Raw genomic sequence first — 18,837 nt, 5'->3', positions numbered from 1 at the left:
CAAGGAGGCCTTCCGACCTGCCCGCTCCCCTCTGCACAGGATGACCAAAGATCAGGAGCGTGGGACTGAAGTGCAACCAGAATTTGAGGAGCAGTCCCTTCAAATATTGAAAGAGGGGCTGCAACCTTGCACAGTCGACAAACATATGGAACACGGACTCCTCCAGACTGCAGAAATTGCAGGCGGCCTGGGAGTCTGTGAACCAACTTAAAAAACAATTGCACGGGACTGCCCCATGCAACACCATCCAGGCCAAGTCCCCAATAAATAAAAGGAGGACTCCCGCATAGAGAGCACTCCAATGGGGACCCCGCCTCCTCCAGACGACAAGATGGTGCGTCATGGCGTGTCCGGACGGCAGATGAGGATGGCAAAGTGGAAAGTGTGTAAGAGCAGCCCGTACAGGAATCCCCTCCGCGCAGAACTGAAAGACACAGAGGGGATTTCAACAGCTCTGCAAACCTGTGAGCATATTCACAGGTGCATACATTGCATGTACCATTATTTAACCTAAGGGGTGTGACTGCCTCCCGGATCAAAGTGTCCCCTCCCTGATACCCCACAATGTCTGAACCTTGGACTCCAGCTGAATAACTCTGGGCTGAAGTTCCTCGAGGTGTAGACACTTACCACAAATATAGTCGTCGGTAGTGTAATGCTCTCCACAAACTCCCACGTGCTGCAGTTGCAGAACACCACCTGCACTGCCATCCCTTTATAACCTAGTTTTATTTATTTAACTGATTATAATTTATGTATTTAATTAACTTAGCTTATAGTTTAGTTTTTTTTAACTAACTGCTTGATCTAGTTTAAGTTATAGATAGATTAAATTAAGTACTTACCTATAACACAAGCAGTACAAGTGTTTGGAGGAAAAATGCAACACCTCCTTCCCCCTCTACTCTGAATTCCCATTCTCTCCAAATTCCTGATTTTAACACTCTGTTTAGAAGCACTCCATTTAAGATCACTCTGTGCAGAGCACCATTTATTTAATGCACCATCATGGCAGTGGATGAAACAAATTATTAATAACTCACAGATTCAAGAATTTGTACCAGGGCCTAGGTTTTTCTAGTAGACATGGCCATTTTTATGATGCACAAAAATGGTTTGGGAAGTGGTAAAATCCATTTTGAAGCCACGTGTGTACTCCATGCTCTACATGTGCCCCATAGTACTTCGGATCTGATAGTCATTCTTGCTGATATTGGTGAAAATTGTTGAATTATATAAAATTACAGCTCAGAAGAAGACCATTTAGCCCATTTGGGCCTGTGCTGGTGCTGGTCCCAGAGCTATCTGCTCTAATCCCATTCGTTTCCCCATAATAGTGGCAAAGATGTTCCATTCCACAGCACTGACCTGCCTCACCTTGATGAGCACAAAGCCAGCCTAATTATCCAAAATATAAACATTTTAAAAAGGGATTTTTTTTTAGTATGCCACAAATTAACAAATGTCACATGATTAATATATTGAATATATAGCCAGAACTATTTAAGAATGATTTCTGCCAAAGAATGTGTCACTTACCAGCACTCTGTATAAATCCAGTCAATTCAAGTTAATCATCACCTGGGCAACTGATCTGTCACAGTGTGCCAGCCAATCACAAATCCATCAGATTTCTTATCATGTGTAGTGTATTATTTGCTGAGTACTTCAATTTGACATTTAAATTCGCAGAGTATCAAAAATGCTGTTTTCTGAGTGTAACTGAGCAATAACAAACCATTTGGCCTACTCAACACAGAATGTGCAATGGCATTTGTTAAAGCTGTAGGTCAGCCAGCACTCAAACTTGACCTAAATGGGCAAATTTCACATGAAATCTTCCAAATCAACTTGCATCTCTCTCAGAATTTGAGAACCATAGGTAGCTTTCATCTTGGAATTTGGAAACCTATAACTGTAAATATATTAGACCTGTATCAAACTATATACTTTATTTTTATAAATATTTGAATGTATTGTAGCCCTTTTAATATAGTTTCCCTACATTACAGCAGTGACTACATTTCAAAAGTACTTCATTGGCTGTAAAGTGCTTTGGGACATCCTGAAGTCACAAAAGGCTCTATATAAATGCAAGTCTTTGAGGGAGAAATTTGGTGCATTTGTTTTACCATCCGGGCACGAAACTGACGACTCCTGCCATATTCAACGCGGTGGCACTACAGCATTGCGCCCTAATCTCCTGTGCCTGGAGATCGTGACATCATTGACGTGCACATTGCCCCGTTAGCACCTGGACCCCAAATTGGGTTTCGCTCCTGCACTGCACCAGGCAATAACAGTAACAGCTTCAGGGGACGCGAACCAGGTGGCCGGCCGTTACCAGGGCGAAAATTAAAGGGGAGGTGGCCGACTGGTGAGAAACAAAATCTGACCTTTTCATTGCCACTCCGGTCATGGTTTCTTCACGGGTTGGTACCACGATCGCTCATGCTGGCACTCTGAGTGTTACCGCCCCCAAACGGGACGATGATGAATTTTTTAGACCCCTCTTTTTTATGAAGCAAATAAAGCAAATCCACTTTCTATGAATGAGCATATTACTCAATGGCTAAAGAAAGATTAATTTGTTGAAATTACAATATCATAAGACGTCCTTTATCATATTGAAACATTTCAAAGTAGTTTACATCAATTTTATTTTAACCAATTACTTTTTGAAGTGAAGTACTGTAATGGAGGCAAACGTCATTCTGTACCAGCAACATCCCACCAACAGCACAGAGCCGTATGATCAGTTCATCTATTATTGAGTGAGAAATGTTTGTCCAACTCCTATCACTTGTGTCCTGGGATATAAACGATTTGTCAATGTAGATGGGTAAATAGACATACCTGATTTAATTTCCTTGATGTAATTGTTGCTGATAACTAGGACTTGGAGCAGAGTAAGTGGAGCCATTGGTTTGGATGGAAACTCTATTAACCTGTTGTCATGTAGATAGAGTTGCTTAAGACTGGATATGTTTGAAAATGCTGTGTCCTCTACAGCCTCTAAATTAGAACTGTTCAGAAGTAGGATCTGGAACCAAACATAAAAGACACACTTTAAGCAAATTCATTTGATGTTAAATATAAGACCCGATGAACATTTCTAACTCTATGTCTGATCTTTAGGGGCTGAAATTGCCCACCACTGCAAACAGAGCACACGCATCCTGTTTCTAGTTCTTTTACCACTGCGGTGGATGAGGTGGCCTCTTGAGCGAAATTCCACTCTTTGTCTTTTTTTTCAGATGGACCAGAAGTCGCTCCTGATGGAGGCGGATATGTGGCAGTGAGCATACTAAAGAGGCGGAAGTTGGGGAGGGTGTGTAGTTTCCACCGCTGTCTGTCATAGTGCTGATGACATCACCATGGCTCTCCCCTTCACTTCAAGGGGAGAGCCTGCTCGATTTTTAAAGTTTGGTCCACTGGGCCACCAGGGAGGGTTTCAGTCGGGTCAGTGGTCTGGCACCCAAGAGTGGATGCCAGGCTGTCTGTTGGCAGCCTGGCCGAACCTGAGGGCATAATTGTCGACCCGACATGGCAGTCGGTCAACAAAATAAAACATGGCAGAAGCGACAGTGCATCCTGCTCTTTAATGGGAACTGCACCGCCATTTCAGAAGGCCACAGTCTCACTGCACCATCTCAAAAAAGCAGGTTTTGGCACCGCCCGGCGGGAGGAAGATTTTCTTGGTGGAATTTCACCATCAGGGGTGAACATCTGCGATGTGCACTCTGATGATGCACTTAGGACGTCTCGGCAGCAGCGGGATACCGCAAAAGCGGAATGTTGATAATGGCGGCTATTACACGAAAAGTCAGCGGCAATTGCACTCCGCAGCATGGCCGCTGATTTCCGGTGTTAACAGGCCTTAAGGAAAGGGGCAATTTCGTCAGGAGAACTATTGATAACCTTAACTTTCCAGATCACATTGTGAACTGTCATTTTGTTTCTGATCTGTATGATGAACTGCCATGGCACAAATTTGTTGCAGTCATTTACGAGTGCAATACGTGCAAAATTCTCTTTCCAATAATGTGAATGGCCCATTCACATTATTGGAAGGAGAAATTTCTGTTAAGTGCTCTCGGCACACAGATCCTCGTGCCAGAGCGATTTGTAAAACCTACTCTTCTATGTCAAGTAGATCTGCATTCATTGTTAGATTTGTAAAATTTGATGCATGGTAACATCTTCATAAGTGTTTGTCTTCTAACTTAGGTTTGCAGTTAAGAAACCAGTGTGTAATAGAATTATACTGAAAGGTAACCTCAACTTTTAGCCTCTGGAAAATCCCAAAAATCCATTTGACTACAAAATGATCCTTATAACACTGTCATATGAAATTCTTTAGTCCCCTCTTTTCACAGGGTGTTAAATGGATTAATGCATCCATTAGAATAACGAGCAAAATAATTTTATGTGAACATAATCAGCATTTATATACTAACACTACATAGTGCAATTACAACTGTTGGAATTAAAAAGAGGGTTTGACATATATTGGACTTTAAAGTAGTTCAGTTGTCACTTTCTCTTTGAGCAGCAAAAGTAACTTAGGTTTAAGCTTAATAATACAGTTGGATCCACACTCACACATACCCAAAAACAAACAACACAGTTTGTTCTTGGAATATTTCTGAAAGATGGACCATTTTCTGACCACAGCATTTTGGCAGTAGGTGTTAGTACATGATATTATTTGTGACTGTGCCTCTCTAAATAATAATTCAATCACTGGTGCATATTTTGATCAAAAAACCTTCTAATGTTTATTCCAATTACTTCTAGTAAAAGAACACCTGCAGCCTTAACTTTGCAAAAAAGATATACAACACAATATTATTCTAAATACAGAGGATTAACTTCCAATCTCGCATAATTTCCATAATTGTGAAATTACAAAAGAAGTACACTGTTATTTAAAAAACCTCAAAATTAACTTTAAGGAAAATGAGATCTTTTCTTCAATAAGTCTATAGTTTATAAGAAACGACTTAGTTTGAGATGAAGAAATATCAGCTTCTCACCTGTAGTTGGTCATAGTGCCTCAGGCAGTCATGGTAACTTCTTCTGAGTCTGAACCCACTGAGGTTCAGAACTGACACGTTTTTTGCAATGGATTCATTCAGTTCTGGTGAGCATTGTGTTGAATATGTTACTAAGGTTTCCGATGAGGCAACATATGATAAACAGGCAACTGTATAGAAAATGAGAACAGAACCCATGTTCCTGTCAGTCTGTCTTTTCAGATCACCGGTTATAACTATCAGCCAGTTTTGTAAAAACAAATATTTGTCCGTTTTTTTTGTTATAACTCTGGCCTCATCAGCCTTGACTTGGCTGTATTTTTTGATGGTCTAGAAGGATTTCCACCTTGTGAAATGTCAGCAGATTTTTGAATATAACAGCGGTCTTAATCCTGGCCTGCAAAACCAACAGTCTTGGATAAAAACTCTGTACAAGTAAAATATCAAATTAGGTTTTCAACAGCAGATGCAGCTGAGGCTGCATGATTTGATAAGTAAAGCTCACTTATTAAAATCTGCTGCTCAAGAACAAAGCTATACTATTTGAAGCTCAGCTGTTGACCTTCTACAAGTCCAAGAAACGTGGGATGTGTTTAGGCATTAATACCAACAATTCTGATTTTCTTTCATTTCAAAAGTTCCTGATAACAGCGTTGAAACTTGGCTGCCATCTGTTCTTTTAACTGTACTGTTCAACATCACTCTAGTTCTTGATGTTTGTAATATTTCTGGGTACTGGCCAATCTCCCGTTCAACATTTTGAGTAACTCAGATTTTGTTCAATCTTCATTCTGGCAGGTACAAAGGACAGGGTTCACCCCGCATCATGCCTGACCAAGGCAGATACACTCGCAGCATGGCAAGTAGCCTCAACCAATACATCACGATTACTCACTTAATAACCATCAAACAACATCAAGGATAATCTCAGATAATAGTTTATTAGAAATGTGTGGAGTACCTCCATATCAGCTAATGAATGCTGGTGAGCAAGAGTAACTGTAGTATTGGAAGGTTGTGCCAAAAATCCTTAATGCATTGAATGCAAATTAACTCGCATTCAAATGACATGAATTCAAATCATAGAATGGTTACAGCATAGAAGGGAGCCATTTGGCCCATCGAGCCTGTGCCAGCTCTCTGCAAGAGCACTTCAGCTAGTCTCACTCTCCCCCGTTTCTCTGTAGCCTTCGGTCAAATGCTGTATTTGACATCAAGGAAGCATTTGACTGAGTGTGAAACCAAGGAGCCCTAGTAAAATTGAAGTCAATGGGAATCAGGGGGCAAACTCTTCACTGGCTGGAGTCATACCTAGGAAGACACAAATAACCTTCCGGAAATACTAGGGGACAGAGGGTCTAGTGACTGAAGGAAATCCTTATTAGTCAGATAATTATGTTAGGGAAATTGATGGGGTTGAAGGACGATAAATCCCCAGGGCCTGATAGTCTGCATCCCAGAGTACTTAAGGAAGTGGCCCTAGAAATAGTAGATGCATTGGTGATCATTTTCCAACAGTCTATCGACTCTGGATCAGTACCATTGAACTGGAGGGTAGCTAATGTAACACCACATTTTAAGAAAGGAGGAAGAGAGAAAACGGGGAATTACAGACCGGTTAGCCTGACATCAGTTGTGGGGAAAATGTTGGAATCAATTATTAATGAAATAGCAACGCATTTGGAAAGCAGTGACAGGATCAGTCCAAATCAGCATGGATTTATGAAAGGGAAATCATGCTTGACAAATTTTTTGAGGATGTACCTAGTAGAGTGGACAAGGGAGAACCAGTGGCTGTGGTGTATTTGGACTTTCAAAAGGCTTCTGACAAGGTCCCACACAAGAGATTGGTGTGCAAAATTAAAGCACATGGTCTTGGGGTAATATATTGACATGGATAGAGAACTGGTTGGCAGACAGGAAGCAGAGAGTCGGGATAAATGGGTCCTTTTCAGAATGGCAGGCAGTGACTAGTGGGGTGCTGCAGGGTTCAGTGCTGGGACCCCAGCTATTTACAATATACATCAATGATTTAGATGAAGGAATTGAGTATAATATCTCCAAGTTTGCAGATGACACTAAGCTGGGTGGCGTTGTGAGCTGTGAGGAGGATGCTAAGAGGCTGCAGAATGACTTGGATAGGTTAGGTGAGTGGGCAAATGCATGGCAGATGCAGTATAATGTGGATAAATGTGAGGTTATCCACTTTGGTGGCAAAAACACGAGGGCAGAATATTATCTGAATGGTGGCAGATTAGGAAAAGGGGAGGTGCAACGAGACCTGGGTGTCATGGTACATCAGTCATTGAAAGTTGGCATGCAGGTACAGCAAACGGTGAAAAGGCAAATGGCATGTTGGTCTTCATAGCTAAGGGATTTGAGTATAGGAGCAGGGAGGTTTTACTGCAGTTGTACAGGGCCTTGGTGAGGCCTCACCTGGAATATTGTGTTCAGTTTTGGTCTCCTAATCTGAGGAAGGACTGCTATTGAGGGAGTGCAGCGAAGGTTCACCAGACTGATTCCCGGGATGGCAGGACTGACATACGAGGAGAGATTGGATCGACTGGACCTGTATTCACTGGAGTTTAGAAGAATGAGAGGGGATCTCATAGAAACATATAAAATACTGATGGGACTGGACAGGTTAGATGCAGGATGAATGTTCCCGATGTTGGGGAAATCCAGAATCAGGGGACATAGTCTAAGGATAAGGGGTAAGCCATTTAGGACCAAGATGAGGAGAAACTTCTTCACTCAGAGTTGTTAAACTGTGGAATTCTCTACCGCAGAGAGCTGTTGATGCCAGTTCATTGGATATATTCAAGAGGAAGTTAGATATGGCCCTTGCGGCTAAAGGAATCAAGTGGTATGGGGAGAAAGCAGGAAAGGGGTACGGAGATGATGATCAGCCATGATCTTATTGAATGGTGGTGCAGGCTTGAAAGGTCGAATGGTGTACTCCTGCACCTATTTTCTATGTTTCTATGTTTCGAGCACAAAGGAAGATGGTTGTGATTGTTGGAGGCCAATCATTACAGCCCCTGGACATCGCTGCAGGAATGGCTCAGGGCAGTGTCCTAAGCTCAACCCTCTTCAGCTGCTTCATCAATGACCTTCCCTCCATCATAAGGTCGGAAATGGGAATATTCGCTGATGATTTCACAATGTTCAGTTCCATTCGTAATTCTTCAGATAATGAAGCAGTCCATGCCCGCAAGAATCAAGACCTGAATGACATTCAGGCTTGATATGATAATTGGCAAGTAGCACTTGCGCCATACAAGTGCCAGGCAATGACTATCTCCAACAAGAGAAAGTCTAACCACTACACTTCGACATTCAACGGCATTACCATTGCCAAATCCTCCACCATCAACATCCTGGCAGTCATCATTGACTAGAAACTTAACTGGACCAGCCGCATAAATACTTTAGCTACAAGAGCAGGTATTCTGCAGTGAGTGTTTCACCTCCTGACTGCCCAAAGACTTGCCACCATCTACAAGGCACAAGTCAGGAGTGTGATGGAATACTCTCCACTTGCCTGGATGAGTGCAGCTCCAATAACACTCAAGAAGCTTGACACCATCCAGGACAAAGCAGTCTGCTTGATTGGCACCCCATCCACCACCTTAAACATTCACTCTCTCCACCACCGGCGCACTGTGGCTGCTGTGTATACCATCTATAAGATGCACTGTAGGAACTCACCAAGGCTTCTTTGACTACATCTCCCAAACCCGTGACCTCTACCACCTCGAAGGACAGCAAGCGAATGGGAACACCATCACCTCCAAGATCCCCTCCAAGTCACACACGACCCTGACTTGGAAATATATTGCCTTACCTTCAGAGTCGCTAGGCCAAAATCCTAGAACTCCCTCTCTAACAGCACTCTGGGAGTACCTTCACCACATAGATTGCAGCGGTTCAAAATGGTGGCTCACTGCACTCTCTCAAGGGAAACTAGGGATGGGCAATAAATGCCAGTGACAACACATCCCATGAATGAATAAATTTAAAAAAATCAGATTTGGGCACCTTTAGGAAGGATATCAATACCATGTTGAGAGGGTGCAGAAGTATTTCACAGATGTTACAAGGTATGAGAAATTTTAGTTATGAGGAATGATTAGAGAAACTGAGACTCTTTCCATTAGAACATAGGTTAAGAGGAAATCTGATAGAACTGTTCAAAATTATGAAAGGTTTTGTTGAAGTAATATTGGGACAAACGATTTCCACTGGTCAGTGACTCAGTAACCAGAGTGGATATATTTAAGATCAACACCAAAGGAACAAAGACAGACGTTTTGTTTTTTTTATGTATGGGGATGATATGACATGAAATAGAGATGAAAGTAGAATCCATAATTACATACATAGGATTACATAGGATATACAGCACAGAAACAGGTCATTCGGACCAACCAGTCCACGCCGATGTTTATGCTCCACTCGAGCCTCTTCCCGTTTTTTATCATCTAAATCTATCAGCATAACCCTCTATTCCCTGCTCCCTCATAAGCTTGTCTAGCCTCCTCTTAAATGCATCTGTACTATTTGCTTCAACCACTCCCTGTGGTAGAGAGTTACACATTCTCATCACTTATATTGATGGAGGCTGAAATTCAGCCTCCCGATAACGCCACTTATCGCCAGAAAACGGCAGCCACGTGGCGGAGCCGAATGGCTGCAGATTTTCTGTCGAATGGCCGCTGCTCGCAAAATTCTCCTCAGTGGTTTTTCCGGCGGTCCCGACTTCCACCCCGCTGCTGCCAAACCCTCCTAAGTGCATCATCAAAGCGCGCACTGCCAATCTCCCGTCCCACAAGCAAAATTCAGGGAAAAAAAATCTTGCAGCTGCGTGGTAACTCTGACAATTTTTTCTGTCAGTGCACACTGTGTTTGCAGTGTGTGCAAAATGGTGGTGCGGCTGCCATTAAAGGGGAAGGCGCACCCCTTTTTGGCTGCCAGGCCACTGGCCCGACCGAAACCCTCAATGGTGCCCCAGTGGACCTAACTAAAATAATCACAGGGCTCGCAGCAGCTCTTCCCTTTAAGTGAAGGGGAGAGACATGGTGACATGCCAGCATGGTGACGTCATCATTGCTACACTGATTACTGACAGCGGCGGAGACTCCACTTACGCCCCTCGTAATCGATCTTGTGCTCTCTGCCTCACTTCCGCCCCCATTATGACGGACTTCCGCTCCGCTTGAAAAAAAGCCAAAGAGCTGAATTTCGTGCAAGAGGCCACCTCATCCACCACGGCGGTGAAAACACAGGAAAAACGGTAGGTGCAACCCGTTTCCGGCAGAGGTGAATTTCTACCCCATGGCCTCTAGTTATGCTCTTCCCCACAAGTGGAAACATTCTCTCTGTATCCACTCTTTCAAAACCTTTCATAATTTTAAAGACCGCTAGGTGATCCCTCAGCCTTCTTCTTTCAAGAGAAAAGAGATCCAGCCTGTTCATCCTTTCCTGAGATGTAAACCCTCGCATTTCTGGTATCATCCTTGTAAATCTTCTCTGCACCCTCTCCAGTGTCTCTATATCCTTTTTATAATATGGCGAGCAGAATTGTACGCAGTACTCTAAGTGTGGTCTAACCAAGGTTCAATACAGGTTTAGCATAACTTCCCTACTTTTCAATTTTATACCTTTAGAAATAATGAACAGGGTGGATAAGGGGTAATCAGTGGATGTGATGTATTTGGACTACAAGAAGGCATTTGACAAGCTGCCACATAAAAGGTTACTGCACAAGATAGAAGTTCACGGGGTTGGGGGTAATATATTAGCATGGATAGAGGATTTGTTAACTAACAGAAAACAGAGAGTCGGGATAAATGGCTCATTCTCAGGTTGGCAAGCAGTAACTAGTGGGGTGCCGCAGGGATCAGTGCTGGGATCCCAATTATTTACAATCTATATTAATGACTTGGATGAAGGGACCGAGTGTAACGTAGCCAAGTTTGCTGACGATACAAAGATGGGAGGAAAAGCAATGTGTGAGGAGGACACAAAAAATCTGCAAAAGGACATAGATAGGCTAAGTGAGTGGGCAAAAATTTGGCAGAAAAAAAATCAAAGAGCAAGTTATTATTTAAATGGAGAAGAATTGCAAAGTGCTGCAGTACAGCGGGACCTGGGGGTCCTGGTGCATGAAACACAAAAGGTTAGTATGCAAGTACAGTAAATGATCAGGAAGGCCAATGGAATCTTGGCTTTTATTACAAAGGGGATGGAGTATAAAAGCAGGGAAGTCTTGCTACAGCTATACAGGGTATTGGTGAGGCCACACCTGGAATACTGCGTGCAGTTTTGACTTCCATATTTCAGAAAGGATGAGGGGGTTGACTTATGAGGAAAGGTTGAGTAGGTTGGGCCTCTACTCATTGGAATTCAGAAGAATGAGAGGTGATCTTATCGAAACGTATAAAATTATGAGGGGGCTTGACAAGGTGGATGCAGAGAGGATGTTTCCACTGATGGGGAAGACTAGAACTAGGGAGCATAATCTTAGAATAAGGGGCAGCCCATTTAAAACTGAGATGAAGAGAAATTTCTTCTCTCAAAGGATTGTGAATCTGTGGAATTTGCTGCCTCAGAGAGCTGTGGAAGCTGGGTCATTGAATAAATTTAAGACAGAGATAGACAGTTTCTTAACCAGTAAGGGAATAAGAGGTTATGGGGAGCGGACAGGGAAGTGGACCCGAGTCCATGATCAGATCAGCCATGATCGTATTAAATGGGGAGCAGGCTTGAGGAGCCAAATGGCCTACACCTGCTCCTATTTCTTATGTTCTTATATCCTGGTCAGGTGGGCGGAACAGTGACAAATGGAATTCAATCCAGATAAGTGTGAGGTAATGCATTTGGGGAGATCTAACAAGGCAAGGGAATACACATTAAATGGTACGACACTGAAAAGTGTAGAGGAACAATGGGACCTTGGAGTGCAGGTCCACAGATCCCTAAAGATAACAGGCCAGGTAGATAAGATAGTTAAGAAGGCATATGGAATACGTGCCTTTATTAGTCGAGGCATGGAATACAAGAGCAAGGAGATTATGCTTGAACTGTATAAAGCACTGGTTAGGCCGCAGCTGGAGTACTGCATGAAGTTCTGGTCACCACATTACAGAAAAGAAGTGATTGCACTGAGAAGGGTGCAGAGGAGATTTACAAGAATGTTGCCTGGACTGGAGAATTTTGGCAATGAGGAAGGATTGGAGATGCTGGGTTTGCTTTCTTTGGAACAGAGGAGACTGAGGGGAGAACTGATTGAGGTGTATAAAATTATGACGGGCCTGAATAGAGTGGATAGGAAGGACCTGTTTCCCTTGGCAGAGGAGTCAACAACCAGGGGAACTAGATTTAAAGTAAATGGGGGGAGATTTAGAGGAGATATGAGGGGAAATTTCTTCACCCAGAGGATGATGGGGGTCTGGAACTCACTGCCTGAAACGGTGGTACAGGCAGAAACCCTCACCACATTTAAAAGATACTTGGATGTGGACTTAAAGTGCTGTAACCTACAGGGCTACGGACCAAGAGCTGGAAAATGGGATTAGGCTGGCTAGCTCTTGGTCGGCCGGCGTGGACATGATAGGCCAAAATGGCCTCCCCCGGCGCTGTAAATTTTTATGATTTTATTATTAAGGTATAGACAGAATAATAACACACGTAATGATAGAGAGATAGCAGAAATATTAAACAATTATTTTGCCAGTATTTACCAGGGAGATAGAACAGGTGGACATGACATTGGATGATGAGATTAGTAATGAGATAAGTGTTATGTATTTAACCCTTTGTAACCTGCATCACACCTGTCCACCAGAGGGCCTACCTGTTGGAGTCCCAAGGGAACCCAACATCCCTTGGGAGCATAGTATATAAGCAGGCCACCCACGAGGTACCTGCACTCTGGAACCTGAATAAAGGAGCTAAAGTCACACTTGCTCATTACACACAGTATTCAGTCTCACCATTTATTATGTGTAAAATAAGTACATTTTAAATAAAAAGAGGGGATATATTAAATAAACTAATCAAACTCAAAGAGGATATAACCACCGGTCTGGATGAATGGGGGGGGAAGAGATAGTAGTGGCATTACTACACATATTTATTAATTTGTTAGAAAAAGGTGTAGTGCCAGAGGCCTGGTCGCAAATACACGAACTCATCTCTCTCATCTGGAGGGAGGAGAGCATGCTGGAAGATCTCAGAGATGCAGTAATCATGACCATTTTTAAAAAGGGGACAAGTCCGACTGCGGCAACTACAGAGGAATATCCCTACTATCAGCCACTGGGAAAGTCGTCGCTAGAATCCTCCTCAACCATCTTCTTCCCGTGGCCGAGGAGCTCCTCCTGAAGTAACAATGCGGATTTCATCCCCTCCGGGGCACAACGGACATGATTTTTGCAGCGTGACAGCTACAGGAAAAGTGCAGGGAACAACGCCAGCCCTTATACATGGCCTTCTTCGACCTTACAAAGGCCTTTGACACTGTTAACCGCGAGGGTCGATGGAGCGTCCTCCTCCGTTTCGGATGCCCCCAAAAGTTAGTCACCATCCTCCGCCTGCTCCACGACAACATGCAGGCCATAATCCTTACCAATGGATCCAGCACAAACACAATCCATGTCTGGATTGAGGTCAAGCAGGGCTGCATCACCACCCCAACCCTCTTCTCAATCTTTCTCACCGCCATGCTCCACCTCACAGTCAACAAGCTCCCCGCTGGAGTGGAACTAAACTACAGAACTAGCGGGAATCTGTTCAACCTGCGCCATCACCAGGCCAGATCCAAGACCACCCAAGCTCTGTCGTCGAGATACAGTACGCGGACGACGCCTGCATCTGCGCACATACGGAGGTTGAACTCCAGGACATAGTCGATGTATTTACTGAGGCGTACGAAAGCATGGGCCTTACGCTAAACATCCGTAAGACAAAGGTCCTCCACCAGCCTGTCCCCGCCGCACAGCACTGCCCCCCAGTCATCAAGATCCACGGTGCTGCCCTGGACACCGCGAACCACTTCCCAAATCTCAGGAGCATCCTATCAACAAGAGCAGGCATTGACGACGAGATCCAACACCGCCTTCAGTGCGCCAGTGCAGCCTTCGGCCGCCTGAGGAAAAGAGTGTTTGAAGACCAGGCCCTCAAAACTGCCACTAAGCTCATGGTCTACAGGGCTATAGTAATACCTGCCCTCCTGTATGGCTCAGAGACATGGACCATGTACAGTAGATACCCCAAGTTGTTGGAGAAATATCACCAACGATGTTTCCGCAAGATCCTACAAATCCCCTGGGAGGACAAGCGCACCAACGTCAGCGTCCTCATTCAGGCTAACATCCCCAGCCTTGAAGCACTGACCACACTCGATCAGCTCCGCTGGGCAGGCCACATCGTCCGCATGTCAGACACGAGACTCCCAAAGCAAGTGCTCTACTCGGAGCTCCTTCACGGCACACGAGCCAAAGGTGGGCAGCGGAAATGCTACAAGGACACCCTCAAAGCCTCCCTGATAAAGTGCGACATCACCACTGACATCTGGGCATCCCTGGCCCAAGACCGCCTTAAATGGAGGAAGTGCATCCGAGAGGTCGCTGAGCACCTCGAGTCTCAATGCTGAGAGCATGCAGAAATCAAGCGCAGGCAGCGGAAAGAGCATGCAGCAAACCAGTCCCACCCACCCCTTCCCTCAACGACTATCGGTCCCACCTGTGACAGAGTCTGTGGCTCTCGTATTGGTCTGTTCAGCCACCAAAGAACTCACATCAGGAGTGGAAGCAAGTCTTCCTCGATCCCGAGGGACTGCCTATGATGATGATAATGGGATATTTAACATAATACCTATATTTAAGAAGGGGGATAGAACATGGCCAGAGAAATATATAGACCAGTCAGCTTAACATCGGTGATCGGAAAAATAATGGAATCCCTACTAAAGGAGAAATTAAAAGAACATCTAGAAACCAAAAATATAATAATGAATAGTCAGCATGGATTTCAAAAGGGAAAATCTTGCTTGACCAACTTCATTGAAATTTTTGAGGTAACAGAGAGGGTAGACATGGAAATGCAGTTGATGTAATTTACCTAGTTTTTCAACAGGCCTTCGATAAGGTACCCCATAATAGACTGATGAACAAGGTCAGAGAATGCGGAGTCAGGGGACAAGTAGCAGAATGGATAGCTATTTTGTTTTATGTTCCTTGATAATTTAATTTCATAGTTCCTCTTTGCCTTCCTAATTGTTTTTTTTAAACTTCTCTCCTATTCTTTTTGTATTCTCCCTTATTATGTACTCCCCTGCTGTTCATGTACTAATGTATGCCTCTTTCCTTATGTTCAATTATTCTCCTATGGTTTTAATCATCCATGGTTTCTCACTAGTGTTTAGTTTGTTCTTTCCTTTTAGCGGAATATTTTTTTCCTGCACTCTGTTGAACACCGTTTTAAATGTTTTCCATTGCTGTTCTACATCGTTTTTTGTCAATATTGTTGTCTATTTTATTTTCCCACATTCTAGTCTTAGCCCCTCAAAATCAGCTTTTCTCCAATCTATTACCCTGATTTTCATCATACTTATGTCCTTCTCAATTATCATCTTATAGTTTATTATACTATGGTCACTATTGCCTAGATGGTCCCCTACTTTTACTTTTCTTAACTGCTCTGATTCATTCCCCATTATTAGATCCAATAATACTTTATTAAAAGGAAGTGGTTCAATATTTGAAACATGTAAAAGTTGATTAGGAATGGACGGGGTAATGGAACTAAGTGCAGAGTACCATCAGATGCAATGGTTCCAAATGGCCTTCTTCTGTGCTGTAAAAACTGTTGTTCTATGATTCAGGTACTGGAGGACCAGATAGCTGGTTGTAGCAGTACCACCAAATCACAAAAACACCAGATACAATTAGGTATAGATAATTATTGCAGTACTATCAAATGACAGAAAATCTCCAGTGGGTCTTATCAAATATCTTAATACCTGGTGTACACGGGAAAGATATTGGTGAGCTGTCTGATTTTGAATGTTAAGCCTGTCTAAAGAGGGGTTAGTGTATTGCATTGGTCAAAATTATGTTTTAAAATGTTTGCTGCTAATGTTATGCACTTGGGGTTGGAAAACTCCAGATTTGTTTATACCTTGCAGGAGTATCTGCAATTAACAAATGATAATTCGTTAAAGGCGCAGTATGAGGTCGCTAGAGGAAAAGCAATTAGAGCTTTACATAAGAACATAAAAATTAGGAACAGGAGTAGGCCATCTAGCCCCTCGAGCCTGCTCCGCCACTCAACAAGATCATGGCTGATCTGGCCGTGGACTCAGCTCCACTTACCCGCCTGCTCCCCATAACCCTTAATTCCCTTATTGGCTAACTATCTGTGATTTGAATACATTCAATGAGCTAGCCTCAACTGCTTCCTTGGGCAGAGAATTCCACAGATTCACAACCCTCTGGGAGAAGAAATTCCTTCTCAACTCGGTTTTAAATTGTCTCCCCCGTATTTTGAGGCTGTGCCCCCTAGTTCTAGTCTCCCCGACCAGTGGAAACAACCTCTCTGCCTCTATCTTGTCTATCCCTTTCATTATTTTAAATGTTTCTATAAGATCATCCCTCATCCTTCTGAACTCCAACGAGTAAAGACCCAGTCTACTCAATCTATCATCAGAAGGTAACCCCCTCATCTCCGGAATCAGCCTAGTGAATCGTCTCTGTACCCCCTCCAAAGCTAGTATATCCTTCCTTAAGTAAGGTGACCAAAATTGCACGCAGTACTCCAGGTGCGGCCTCACCAATACCCTATACAGTTGCAGAAATGTAAATGTAAATGTAAATGTAATTGTACATTAATGATTTAGACGAGGGGATTAAATGTAGTATCTCCAAATTTGCAGATGACACTAAGTTGGGTGGCAGTGTGAGCTGCGAGGAGGATGCTATGAGGCTGCAGAGTGACTTGGATAGGTTAGGTGAGTGGGCAAATGCGTGGCAGATGAAGTATAATGTGGATAAATGTGAGGTTATCCACTTTGGTCGTAAAAACAGAGAGACAGACTATTATCTGAATGGTGACAGATTAGGAAGGGGGAAGGTGCAGCGAGACCTGGGTGTCATGGTACATCAGTCATTGAAGGTTGGCATGCAGGTACAGCAGGCGGTTAAGAAAGCAAATGGCATGTTGGCCTTCATAGCGAGGGGATTTGAGTACAAGGGCAGGGAGGTGTTGCTACAGTTGTATAGGGCCTTGGTGAGGCCACACCTGGAGTATTGTGTACAGTTTTGGTCTCCTAACTTGAGGAAGGACGTTCTTTCTATTGAGGGAGTGCAGCGAAGATTCACCAGACTGATGGTGGGACTGACCTATCAAGAAAGACTGGATCAACTGGGCTTGTATTCACTGGAGTTCAGAAGAGTGAGAGGGGACCTCATAGAAACGTTTAAAATTCTGACGGGTTTGGACAGGAAGAATGTTCCCAATGTTGGGGAAGTCCAGAACCAGGGGTCACAGTCTAAGGATAAGGGGTAAGCCATTTAGGACCGAGATGAGGAGAAACTTCTTCACCCAGAGAGTGGTGAACCTGTGGAATTCTCTACCACAGAAAGTAGTTGAGGCCAATTCACTAAATATATTCAAAAGGGAGTTAGATGAAGTCCTTACTACTAGGGGGATCAAGGGGTATGGCGAGAAAGCAGGAAGGGGGTACTGAAGTTTCATGTTCAGCCATGAACTCATTGAATGGCGGTGCAGGCTAGAAGGGCTGAATGGCCTGCTCCTGCACCTATTTTCTATGTTTTTATGTTTCTATGTAGAAGGACCTCCCTGCTTTTGTACTCCATCCCTCTCACAATGAAGGCCAACATTCCATTCACCTTCCTGATTACCTGCTGCACCTGCAAACTAACTTTTTGGGATTCATGCACACGGACCTCCAGGTCCCTCTGCACCGCAGCATGTTGTAATTTCTCCCCATTCAAATAATATTCCTTTTTACTGTTTTTTTCCCCAAGGTGGATGACCTCACATTTTCTGACATTGTATTCCATCTGCCAAACCTTAGCCCATTCGCTTAACCTATCTAAATCTCTTTGCAGCCTCTCTGTGTCCTCTACACAACCCGCTTTCCCACTAATCTTTGTGTCATCTGCAAATTTTGTTACACTACACTCTGTCCCCTCTTCCAGGTCATCTATGTATATTGTAAACAGTTGTGGTCCCAGCATCGATCCCTTTGGCACACCACTAACCACCGATTTCCAACCCGAAAAGGACCCATTTATTCCGACTCTCTGCTTTCTGTTAACCAGCCAATTCTCGATCCATGCTCCAATACATGTTTGTATTGCTAGGAGTATCAAGTATAAAACAGACAGTATGGTAATAAGGCTACATGACAGCTGCACCCACTTTTGGCCCCCACACATGGTGAAGGGTAAGAAGCCTCTGGGGAAGGTGCAAAGGAGGAAGGACATAACCTCATAACAAAGACCTTGAAAGTCATCGTTAAGCTTCAAGAGTTAGGGATTTTTATGTTGGAGAAACATGGCTTTAGAACGGGATATGATTGTGATTGTGAAAGAATTGTACTCAGTCCAATTAGATTATTTTAGATAGATAACAGAAATAGAGGTTATTCCTATAAAATCCACAAAGACTTAAGTTTGATGCCAGTAAATATTTTTGCTGGGTGTCAACATCATCTGGAACAAACTGCTAAGACACTATCGCACTTTCCAAGGGAACGTGGCATGCTTCT

At 43.5% G+C, this 18,837-nt stretch overlaps 1 protein-coding gene across 1 annotated transcript in view; it reads right to left on the bottom strand.

Annotated features, from left to right (window-relative positions):
- The window catches only part of LOC139232935 (leucine-rich repeat-containing protein 4B-like), a 61,413-nt gene extending 55,989 nt beyond the window's left edge, over positions 1-5,424 (bottom strand). Inside the window, exons 1-2 of the mRNA XM_070863430.1 lie at positions 5,040-5,424; positions 2,857-3,043 (exon numbers count right to left, since the gene is read on the bottom strand). Of these exons, the coding sequence (XP_070719531.1) occupies positions 2,857-3,043; positions 5,040-5,237 (385 nt within the window). The 5' untranslated portion in view covers positions 5,238-5,424. The remainder of the gene's footprint in view (positions 1-2,856; positions 3,044-5,039) is intronic.
- Positions 5,425-18,837: the final 13,413 nt, after the last annotated feature.

This window comes from Pristiophorus japonicus, chromosome 2 (genome assembly GCF_044704955.1).
Source record: "Pristiophorus japonicus isolate sPriJap1 chromosome 2, sPriJap1.hap1, whole genome shotgun sequence".
Taxonomy (NCBI): domain Eukaryota; kingdom Metazoa; phylum Chordata; class Chondrichthyes; family Pristiophoridae; genus Pristiophorus; species Pristiophorus japonicus.
This window is presented reverse-complemented; position numbering and strand designations above follow the sequence as displayed.